This window comes from Varanus komodoensis, unplaced genomic scaffold, assembly GCF_004798865.1.
Source record: "Varanus komodoensis strain SLA01 unplaced genomic scaffold, ASM479886v1 scaffold42, whole genome shotgun sequence".
Classification (NCBI taxonomy): domain Eukaryota; kingdom Metazoa; phylum Chordata; class Lepidosauria; order Squamata; family Varanidae; genus Varanus; species Varanus komodoensis.
The window spans coordinates 2,800,366-2,812,697 of record NW_025335972.1 but is presented as its reverse complement, the minus strand read 5'-3'; the positions used below and the strand labels follow the sequence as shown (position 1 = coordinate 2,812,697).

General features: G+C 42.0%; 1 protein-coding gene across 8 annotated transcripts in view; it reads left to right on the top strand.

Annotated features, from left to right (window-relative positions):
• Window positions 1–10,498, top strand: part of MECP2 (methyl-CpG binding protein 2) — an 87,308-nt gene extending 76,810 nt beyond the window's left edge. For 7 of the 8 annotated variants that reach the window (XM_044443499.1, XM_044443502.1, XM_044443496.1 and 4 more), the window contains one exon: window positions 669–10,498. In XM_044443499.1, coding sequence (XP_044299434.1) covers window positions 669–1,728 — 1,060 coding nt within the window. In that variant the 3' untranslated portion in view covers window positions 1,729–10,498. The remainder of the gene's footprint in view (window positions 1–668) is intronic. The other variant, XR_006416020.1, reaches the window with a different exon arrangement.
• The last annotated feature ends 1,834 nt before the right edge of the window (window positions 10,499–12,332 follow it).

Here is a 12,332-nt window from a genome sequence, read left to right as displayed (position 1 = left end):
CTGATGCAAAGTCACCCACTGAGCTTTAAGGCCTTGTGGAGATTAAGCTCCTGAGTTGCAGTTCAACACTCTTAACCACATGCTGGTTTCTTTTTGTTGGTGTTGGGGAACTCCTTCTTAAGTTAGGAGAAGCTTAATTTATACAAGTGATTGCTTGTCTTTGTGATAGCCAGGAAATCACTGTCCTCCCCCTCCTAGCAGATTTAAATTGCAAAATAAAAGTGGGGAGGGTATTTCTTAAGAAATAAACCTTCAAATAAACTGTTTCACATAATATTTGCGGGGCAGTAACTTGTTTGCCACATGTTTCAGTTTGCTTTCAATCAAGAATAAGACATCTATGTTGGCAAAGGAGCAAAAATAGGGAGGAGCAAGGTTCAGCCCACAGGGAATAAACCAACATAATGTTCCCCAAACCCTCTCCTTTCTTTCGTACAGTTATTTCAGATCTGATGTTATTCAATCGAAGGTTCAGCCAGTATTAAGCAAGTACAGGATCATCCACTGAAGATTATCCTGTGCTTGCTTAGTGCTTCCCAGAAAGCAGAGGCCTCATTAGTGCATGTGGTATTCTAATATGTGTATCTGTACTGGAATGCTATTAATTCTTCTCTTCCCCTCCCTTTTCTTTTTTCCCTTTCTCATACCTCTGGCTCTTGTAATCGCAGTCCCCAGGGCAAGGCCTTCCGTTCCAAAGTTGAGCTCATCGCCTACTTTGAAAAGGTGGGGGACACATCTCTGGATCCTAATGATTTTGATTTCACGGTAACTGGACGTGGGAGCCCCTCACGGCGGGAACAAAAGCCTCCCAAGAAACCCAAAGCCCCTAAAACTGCTGGCACAGGTCGTGGACGGGGACGGCCTAAAGGCAGTGGCTCTGCCAAACCCAGAGGAACTGCCTCAGAAGGTGTGCAGGTGAAGCGGGTGATTGAAAAGAGTTCAGGAAAGCTGCTGGTCAAGATGCCTTTGCAGTCCTCTCCCACTGGAGCAAAGGCAGAAAGCGCAGGTGGGGCCACCACCTCATCGCAGGTCATGGTTATCAAGCGTCCTGGTCGCAAGAGAAAAACTGAATCAGACCCCCAGGCTGTACCCAAGAAACGGGGGCGTAAACCAGGCAGTGGAGCAGCAGCTGCAATTGCCGAAGCCAAAAAGAAAGCAGTCAAGGAGCCTGTCATCCAGGCTGTCCGGGAGACTGTACTGCCCATCAAGAAACGCAAGACACGTGAAACAGTAAGCCTAGAGATAGCCAAGCCAACCCCACCTCTCCCAAGCAACACAGGTGAATGGAGCCCCAAGGGACAGCGGACGGCTGCCAAGAGCCCAGGACGCCGCAGCAAAGAAAGCAGTCCTAAAGGACGAGGGGGCAATGCAGTGTCAACCTCGGCCCCTTCCTCCTCCCCTGGCAAGAAGGATCAGCATCACCCACTCCATCAGTCACCTTCAGAGCCCCAGGGCAGTTCCCCTGCTCAGTCCCCTGAAAGCCCCAAGGACAACAAGAACCTTCCAGCTGAACCCCAGGACTTGAGTAGCAAGAGCTGTAAAGAGGAGAAGGCTCCAGAAAGTGATGGCTGCGCCAAAGAGCCACCTAAGACTCAGCCTGGCGGCACAGCTGTGCCCTACAAACATGAGCGCAAAGACACTGTGTCGTCCTCCGCGGCCTTGCCCCGGCCTGCAAACAGGGATGAGGCCGTGGACACCAGGACACCTGTGTCAGAGCGGGTCAGCTGACTTTGAGGGGGGTGAGTGAGCAAGTGAGCACCAGAGGAAACAAAGAGAGGGACAGGCACTCCCAGCCCCACACATCCAGATGAGACTCCAGGCAGCTGCCGGGTAGGACTCCCTTTCCCCCCAATGCCCCGGCTTTCAATCATTTAGCTTCCCCCAAACTATTCTTCCTCTGTTCCCCTTCTTCCCCCATTTTTAATACAAGCACAGTGTGGGGTGCAGAGACATGCCTCCTAGGGCTGGAAGCCACTTTGCACTTTTTCTACAGAATGGGGGCACCCTCTTCTCTCCTCCACCCCCCTGCGCCCCAGCCCTGTCTGCCATGCTTTGCTGCATATACTACTGACAAGGCGAGCTGTTTGGCAGGGGAGGAGCAGCGCCTAACTCTGGACTGTTGTCCTGATCCTGCTTGCCCTCCACATTAAAGAGGCTCCATGGACAGACTGGGTGGGAGGGGCACATCTGTATTCCACTCCACCTCCCTTGTGCCATGTAATGTAGTTGTCCAGTCTTAGTTGGAGTTCTGTAGTTTTTGGTAGGATGTGTGTACACATAAGAGAGAAAGAAATGGGTCTGTGGTGCACTGGGGAATTGATATCCCCCCATCTGCTAGATAGACCAGCAATTAGGAAGGATATCCTCTCCACCAAGGACAGTTCTGCTGCTAAGAGACCACTGGGATACTGGGGGCAGCTTTATAAGAATGTCCTCCTTTCCTATGTCTATCCTGAAAGGAGGGGACTCTGATTTTGTTAAAGCAATCTTGAGTGTGCTGAAGTGTGTGTGTGTGCGTGTGCGTGTGTGTGTGTGTGTGCGCGCGCGCTTGTCACATGCTAGGAGTTCAAATGAGAAGTTCTTCCAGTTCTTGTCAATGATGTTAGCTTAGGGAACTGTTTGCACTAATGGAGGCCTATGCTCACCTCTTGAGGAGGCAATGGCTTGAAAGATGTATGGAGTGTGCCTGTGTGTATTTGGGGTGGGGCATTGTGACTGAATGCTGGCTCACCTCCCCACCTTAATTCTGGGGCAGGAAGGTAGCTGAATGTTTATAAAACTACCTGTACATCTGTGCTGGGATTGGTACGTGGCAAAGGCTGAACTGAAAAACCTAGTATTTCATTACTTCAGTGGACTTCCTTGTGGCTGGCAACCATGCTCTTCCTCTCCTCTCTTCCCAGGAAAGCAGGGCTCAGCAGAAGTGTAGCGTATATTGGGGATAGAGTTTTATCTCAAACAGAAGTTTCCGTTGCTTCTTTTTTTTACAATTCTGAATACAGAAAACTACCGGATCTAGTGGGGAAATAGGAGCACTGGTTATCCTAGTTGGCTTGTTTTTCTTTTTAACTGTTTATGTAGCACAGACAAAATTTGTGTCCCTCATCTGTTGTAGTAGTAAATACTCTGGTAACAAAATGTTGGAGCATGGGTCCAATGCTGCAGAATCAACAATCTTCACACTTTGTCATAGTGTGGAAGAATTAAAATAAGCAACTTTAAGGTAGTCACAGGATAAATAAGCAGCTTTAAAATAGCCTCAGAAGGCTCCACTTTTGATCAGACCACAGTGCTGAGGAAGGCTGTTTTCCAAGTCTAAAAACCAACACAAAGTGGTTGTTGGTCCCTCTGTGGGGAAAATACAGGTATCTGTATAGCACCTGTTTCTCCCCTAGTATAGAAGCGTGTGTGGAGGGAAGATTTAGTTCAGGCAAATGGGGGCGGGAGTATCAAACGTTGCTTCTCTCACTGCCACTGTTCTGATCAAAAAATTGGAGTCCTGTACAGCTACCATAAAGTTAATAAAATAAAATGTTGAGCTATCTCATCATGGATATCTGGACTCATGTCTGTTTTGGCCCTCAGAGAGAAGATACCTTGCTGTAGAGGCAACCTTTCCCCCACCATCGGAGTAGCAGTCCTTCTATGTGTATCGCAGCCAAAAGACACATTTTACTTGCAGTTATTAATCAAGGGTAAAGAACAATGCACTGATCATACTAGAAAGATTCCAGTTTCACTATGGAAAAACTGATGAGGTTTAGGACCTTCCTTCATTGTGCAAGCTCCTCAATTTTGCTTGTTTTCTTGCCCTGTAGTTAAAGCCAATTTTCTGCTCTCCTCTTAATAGTACGTTGTACAGTGGTTTGCAGAAAGGCTGGGGCTGGATTTTAATACTTTGTTCACCAAGGATAAAATCAGTATCTCCTACTTGACTGCACTCAAGTTTGGGCTCAAGCCTGTTGCCTGTGGTGGACTCTGGAATACATCTCTTCTGACCCAACTCCAAAGTATAGCTGATCCAAAAAACGGTACATCATTTATTTGAAACAAGGTGGTTGTCTTGAAATATCTGCTGTGAAAACAAAGCAAAAATGTAAAGAAGTGTTCAGCTGAAAGAAAGAAAAACTGTGGTAAGGGAAGCATTGACTTTGTAGTAATTAAAAAAAACCTTCAAAGGGCTTTTCACGTTGAAAAAAGGCACAGATTTCACATGGAGAGGGAGAAAGTTAACGATTTTGTACAAAGTTATGGGAAACCTGAGATGCAGAAAATATCCCTTTGGTCTCAAGTTGCATTTGGAGATGTTTTAACATGCCTCTGACAGAATTATTGTCCTCCTTGCTCTCCAAGGCTCTGACTTCCAAGTCTTCATGGACAACCAGTCCTCATTTATTAATTCTCTTTTGCTTATTAGGGAGCTTTAGTAGACTGGGAGCAGAACTTTGCACGTCAGTCCATGCTAGGGGCACTTCTATGACCTTTTCTTACTCTAAACATACATGCATATGTATGTGAAAATTGCATATGTGTTAACTGTGATAATCATATTTGGAATCTGCAGTGCACTGCCATTTCAAATGTGTAATTGTAGCTAAAGAAGAAGCTTGTATAGTTTTCACAATTAAGAATGTTTCCACAGGAAAGGATTATGGCTGAGTTGGCACTGCCATCCAGAAAGACAGTGCAACATCAGAGCTAAAAGAAGGGCAGAAGAAAAATAGTGGTGGCAGGAATCTTTCCCATCTCAGAACTGACCTCAGAAATTACAGTTAGCTTGACTGATGACTGAAAGCCAAACTAGATGTATTAGTAGCAAATGTTAATACAATGTATTAGCATTGTTTCTGTTAAACAGGCCTGTAAAGTAGGATAAAGCAGAAGGAATGCAAAGATGATGTGCATGTGCTAAACTTTGACCATTTCTGAGATTTGGTCTTACAGTTGGTCTCTCACGTGTACGTATACACACACACTGTTCTCCTCAGCTCTAATACCAGCTCAGCTCTGATATCAAAAGCCAGATCAGATGAGCAGGAAGGTCCCTGTGCGGAGGTATGCAGACATTGGGATAGTTCAGCTTGCTTTATCTACATGTAGCTCTTGCTTTAACACATGGATCTGCACATTTTCTTTTATACATGATTGGAGCAATCATGTTTAAAGAAACATGTGCTACCAGCATGCCATTTCAGCTCTGAGTGTGTCTTTGTTCTAAACTTCCATCATGCGCAGGGCAGCTTTGTATTCCACTACCTTTCTAGGATACCTTTCATAACAGTTGATCTTAGGCTACAAATGGAGATCTAATTTTTCAGGAAGCAGATTCAACATTCAAACTTTTGAGGTATCATGCCTTGCTATTTTACCTATAGGCAGATATTCTGTAGGCTGTCACTGGGATTCAGTGTTGATATGATTTGGTCTTGAACAGATCTCCTTAGGTTTTCCTAGCTATTTGGCAGCGAAGATTTAGATAATGTGGCTTCTGTTATAATAAGCACACTGGCTTCAATTCTCAGTCTCTTCCTGCCATGGAGTTTGGAAAAGGTACAAGTGCCTACTTTACATCAGAAATTGATAACCCTTTTCTATGCCCTCCCCCCATTTTCCTCTTGATGCCCAAAAGCAATGCTGAGGGAGCCAAAGTCCCTCCCTTTTTCTTTCTATTTTTAATGTTTTCATAGGGAGAATGATGCACTTCAGAGCCAAGATAGAAACTGTTATTTCACATTTTCCTCCTGGCTGGATGGAAAATGGAGCTTTAGGCCCATTGCCCACTGCATAGTTCTGGGAGCATCTTGGAGAACAGCCTTAGGAAGGGGATGAAGTTTTGTATATAACTGAGGAACCTGTATTAAAGCTACAAAACTCAGCTCCATTTATACATACACATTTCAAAGCAATCTTCCATGTGTGACCAAATTGAGATAGGGTGTCTGTAGATCCTAAACATAACCACGGAAATGTGCAGAGTCATAAATCATGTCAGAGATTCCAAATTAGAGCAATACTCACACTTTAGCAGATCCCCACATTGAACCACTTCCTCTGAACAACCATGATGAAAAGTGAAGAGCCTGCAGAACGATGGGGTAACCTGATCCCATGCATGTCTACATTCCAGACAGGTGAAAGGATGGTATCTTCACACAATTTTCTCCTCTGTGGTATGATGTAGGGATGTAAAATAAAGAGGGATAGACAGCTTGTCAGTAACAATGGGCCAAACTCTATGTCTGGTGGCAGGCCTAGATTTCTTCCACAGTGACCTGTGAAGGCCAGTTTTTCACTGAAGAAGCAGCAAGCAAAATTTTAATCCTGGCCTGTCTCCTTTTACCATTCTCCCTCCCTCCACTTCTTTGCCGCAGTTAACACCTTTCCCACTCCACTTTACAGCTGCTTGCAGACTTGGGTCTTCCACCAAAACTTTATTCAGTCTAACAAAAAGGGATTGATGAATTGCAGTAGGAGGTCAAAGCGTGTGTGAAGTAAGTCCTGATCCCTCCCCACCCCCACAACTGATGTAATGTTCTGCTGGAGCTAGCTGCTTCTCAGTGGAAGTTGCACTGGTAATAGTGTGACATTCTGTCTGCTTACAGGGATACAGAGTTGTATCTCCGAAATGAACTTCACCCATGTTCTCAGCTCTGCCCATTTCTGCCCAGCTCAGCCTCAAAGGCAAATGCAGATAGTGCCTGGTGTTTGAGAGACTGCAAGAGGTTTCTACCTTGTTAGCATTGTGAACCACCCTATGTTTCTGTGTCAAGTAAAACAAACTTCTTGTCAGTTCAATTATTATCCAATAATGTGTAGAGTTTAACATTAGGCCTAACTCTTTTGTTTGGGGATTTAATTTCTATTGTGTGTGCGTGCGTGCGCACAGTTTTTTTAAGGCACCAAGAAAAATGGTCAAATTTTATATATCTGTATATTGCATTATAAATGAGGGGGTTGCTTTTTTTCTGCTTGTTCTGCCACTACCAAACAAGAACAACAGACCAACAAGCAAGGAATGACACGGTCTGTTGAGAATTTATTATATGTTGCATTTTGACCATGATTCCTGGTGTTCAGTATCATAGGACAAGGGGAAATAAAACAGACCCATCAAACCTGCCTGCCAGTCATTTTTTTCCATGACAGTTGCACTGCCTTTTCGTTCTGGATGTGTTATGTAACTTTTTGAAGTGGTTTCCTCTTTTTTTTCCATGAGGGGAAAGCCAACCAGTTGGTTGGATATAGCCAACATTTTAATATTTTGCACTCAATCAACTTGTGGGGCAGGGCACTTCTTTGAGTTTAGGATGGTGAAGGTGGGAGGGCATGAAGGGTTTGGTACAGTTTTGACTCAGACTAGCTTCCATTAAAAACTATAACTGATTGAACTCGAATCTTACACATGCTTTTAGCATGATTTAGCTCTATCATTTATGGCCACTTTGGTAGTAAGACAATTTTGCCTGGTAATGTCGCTGTTTGAAAACTCCTTTTGATTCGGAAGTGAACCTCTTTACTGCTCTTTTATAACTGTTCTCTTCCTCACAGCAAAGTTCTTTCTGACATTTTCCTTTAGAGTGCCTCATAGTTTTCAGAGCTAGTCTGTGTCCTACCACTCCTTTTTACTTGTGTGCCTTGCATGCCAGCTGGCATAAAATGGCAGCACTCCACAATAAGTGTGTCTCCTACCAGCTGAAAACTTGACCCTCACCCCGCTTCCCTTCACCCCACATGTTTAGCACAAGTCTAGATCTAATTTCCAAAGACATCATAACTTCTGTCTTTCATGTTGCACTTTTATGGGTCATTCTCCTTATCTTGCATGCAGAGATGGTTCCAGAAAAAATAGGGTAAGCAAAAAAGCAAGGTAGGTTTGTGTGGGTGAGGGCTGATTGAGCTTTGTGTCTCATATTACAATGTTTCAAAATAGAAACAAGTTCCACACTATATTTTTTAATTCAGACAGGGTTAAGCAGGCACTTCAGGTGGAAATTTGCCCTTCCTCCTCCTCCTGACACTGCCTGTATTCACAAGAATGATTGTCTGGGGTTTTGATTTGCTTCATATTAAAAATGTTATATGAAGTCTAACATTTCCAAGTGCTGGAAGCATCCATGACAACAGGGCCCTACTAGCATTGAACAGATTAAAGGCTGATGTGTTTGGAAGTAGATCTTCAAGGGTAAGCTTGCTAGCAATTAACTATCACATCCTCACCATATCCCATAAGGGATCATTAGGGAGAGCGAACTGTTTTGACAGTTTGCTCTCTGCCAGCTTTCACCTGCAAGATGCCAAAATCAGCAATACACGCTCGGAAGTTAGCAGCTTAAATTTGCCGTTCTTCCAAAAGCAAAGATAACTAGACCGAGCGCAAAATACACTTCTGGGGGTGGCGAGGAAGTGTAACTATATTCTTCCTAACTGAGGTGGGGAGAGATGACTTCCTATTCTGTAGATCAACTTGCACAGGCTTTTCTTCCAGTCATGGGCCTGGAATTTCTTTCCCAAGCCATGCAGATGGGCAGTGCTTATTGCAGTTGTGTGTTTCTCTGCATGAGGAGTAGGTAGATGAATTGGGAATTTTTATCACTTTTGCTTTTTCCTTTATGAGTGCAAAAACAAATACCTGACAAAGCCCTTCCTCCTTTTATTGTATGGGGGGAGGAATGGGGGCACTCTCTTCCCCTGCTTCCATGAGTCAACATGTTGCTAACAACAAACCAACTTCCTTCTGCTTCACAACTCAGTAGTGATCACCATATGACCAAATATTACAAGGACTGTTATTAAATGTATGCTGAGTGCTCGCTACCCTGTACAGCTCCTAATCCTCACATAGCCAACTCTTTCTTGCGCGCACGCCAGTGGTGTTCCTTTCTCTTTCCGACTTCTACTTTTTTTTTTTTTTTTTAATTCCAGAGACACAGATTTGGGTGGGAGGGGTTCCTCCTCTTCCTCTTCTTCTTTTCAACAGTCTTTTTTTCTGGAAACAAGCAAACAAAACTGTGGTGTTTGAGACTCTCATTGTGTGTAGGGTTTTATCTCCCCAACCCACCTTGGAAAAAAAAGAATGTCAGTGAAAACCTTTTGTGTGTGTTGTTTTATTTTATTTTATTTTTTTTATGGTCCACGAGTATGTATCGTGAACATTTCTGTAAAGTAATTGTTCCAGGCACAAACGCTTCAGATTTTTAAGTGTTTCAAATATATGTATATATTTTTAAAGGGAGGAAAAATGTATACTTTTATTTTTGTCTTGTCTGTTGGCAGTAAAAAGAAAAGGGAGGTTAATTGGGGATGTAATAGGTAGAGCTTTAGAAACAAAACATTCCCCAGATATTTTGTACAGCTTCTATTCTAACAGTCCACCACCAGTAGGTGATGTAGCAAGAAAGTGTGAAGTGGTTAGATTCCTTAATAAGAAAACTCATTCGACTGGGAGTGAAAAAACTAAAAGGACCTAGCACAGTAAGGGCAATAAAAAGAACTTCTATGAAACTTTCTGCCAGATTCAGAGCTAACTTAACATCTAATCAGACAGGCTGTATGTTTTTTTATGGAAGGCCCATTAACTTCTTCATTTTAATTTTATTTTTTATTCCTTTTTATGTCAAGAGGTTGCTACTAATCCATATTGATGGGAACTTCTAATGCAACCATAGCAAGTCTCTCACTTTTGGGGAATAAAAACTTGCCAAGAATCCTCCAAATAGGATTGAAAAATGGAGATTGGAACAAATTGTGTTGACTTTTTGAAATCAGTTTTTAAAACTATGTTTCATTATTCACCCCTACCCATTTCACCTTGCATTTGGTTGATGCGTTTTTGGGACAATTACTTTTAAGAACTCTGAGTAGATTGTTTAATAAAACTTTACAATGGATTGCTCTTTTTGTAGGTTTTGTGTACAGCCAAAAAAGAAAAAAAGAAAAAAAAAAGACTGAAAGCACTGACTATATTTAAAAAAAAAAAGAAAAAAAAGAAATTTATTAAAGGAAAATTTGTATGATTTCAGTAAGAAAATAACAAAATCCGTCTGAATGTACATGTATATGTTTAAAAGAAATCCACCAACCTCCCCCCTACCCTTGTATCCTATTTATTATATAAAAAGTTTGCCTTATAAATTTACAAGAAACAGTCCTTTCTTTATGAGTGTCTCATCTTTTTTATTTTTATTTTTTGCTGTTAAAAACAAGCAACTTGATTTTATTTTTCCCCTTTGGCAACAAAGATACTGTGGCAACTGATTTTATATATGTAAGGTCATTAAAAGAAGAGAATTATATTTTTATGTTAAAAATAGGTTCAAGCCCAGTCTTAGCACTCAGCATGCATTCTACACAGTAATCTAGTTGCATCTCATGTTGGTAAGTACTGTATTCTGTGCTAGAATTGGATTATAAACCTATGTAAATGTTACAGATTTGTTTGAGCCTTTCATTACCAAGGTAGATATGTTCTGCCCTGCCATTAAAATATAATATTTTTTTCTCTGTTGTGGATGAGGATGTCTTTTAGTTTTTGAATTGATTGGAAGGTAGTCAACTTGTTGACTGGGCCAGATTTACCTATGCAAGCACATTTATTTTAGGGATTATAATATTTCACCCTTCAAAAACACTTTTTCCAGGGCTGAATTCAAGCTTTGAGTATGCATACCTTTGAATTGAGCACAACAGAGGTCTGTTTTCAGCTAGAGTGAATCAGGCTATCTAGTTAACAGAAGTATTTGTTACCTCTACAAGTTCCTAATCAAATAGTACAAGACATTAAATACTTCCATGCACAAAATACATGCACGGGGTTAGAACTGTAGTAGCATCTTTTCTATTTAGTATACCAGACAAAAACATGGCAATCAGTGTGATAGCATGGCCTTCCCAGCCTTGTGCCCTTGAAATATTTTGGACTTCAGCTTCCATCAATCCAGCATATCCAATGGTCAGAAATGTTGTAAACGGTAGTCTAAAATAATATGGAAGTTGGGAAGACTGCCCTTTATGTTTGCCTAAAAAACTGAGTGGCAGCCATTCATAGATGGGCGAAACTAAAAGGGTACTCTCAGGTATTCCATTAGAGTGTGGACCATCATATTTCCTTCAGATGCCAGTGTCTTGGCCAAAGGTCAGAGTGTTCTTTAGGCACCCAGGTTGTTTTCCAGTGAAATTTACTCTGTCCTATTGTTCTATGACTGCGATTAAGAACTAAGTATCTAGTGTACTTCTGGAGTTTGAAGGAAAACCTGGAAATAGACTTTAAATGTATATTGATATTTTTAATCAAGCTGCCTGAAGCTTAGAAGTTCCAATGAACTAAGTATGGATAATAATTGCATTAATCTTACATTAATTCATGAAATACCACTATGTTGAAGTATCCTTTATCTGTTTAAGGCAGGCCCAATTGTTCATGGAAATTAGATTGCAGGAAGTCTCCATGGAGAGGGAGTTCTGTAGTTGAAGTTTTAGCATACAGTGTGAAAGCATGCAGCATAGCAACCCTGGTAAAGCTGGGGGTGCCATATGGGAGGCTGTCTGGAAAAACTATATGTAGTAGTTAGATCAACATGGAAGAAATGTGAGATATAAGCGTGTAGCCTAGGGTTTGTCATGGATAGTTCAGATACTGTCAAATGGTTAAGGCATTGCTCTGTTGGAGCAGAAACCATCAGGGAGGAATGTTGACCCATATATCTGAGACGCGCATGCGCTCCAGCACAGGAAGGATCCTCTGCATCAGGATTCTAGCCATTGCATCTAGCCATGGGCAACCCAATGTTCTTCAGATACTTTGTGGGACAGCTCACATTATCTCTGGTTATGATGGGGCTGAAGTAAATTGTAATCCAAAAACATTGGAGGGCACTAGTTTGTCCACCTCTGGGCTAACCCGTATTTCCATGAGTCTCTTCTCTCACACACATGCTCACAACCATACAACTTGTTGACTAATTTGTGTATAGTTAATCCTGAGTCTGCATTCTTAAGCACATAAAAATAACTTGCTTGATTAGACCAAAACCTACTTCTAGCATTTTTGCAGGAATCCTGGCTTTTCAAGGGCATATGATCTACATTGTACTGACCCAGTTTAAGATCCTAGTCATATTCAGAAATATTGCAAAGCCCTGTAGTGGGTCACAACAGGACTCCCTTCTTCACAGAGCCATGGGCATTTTGATAATATGACAGTTTATTAGTGCTGTTTTAGGCTTACAAATGCTAGTAGCCAGGCCTTAAGTTCCTTTGAGAATGGGCTAAATTCTTGCCATCTAGAAAGATGGTTTCTGAAACCACCTAGAGGCAAAGTATTCCTATTATCTAGG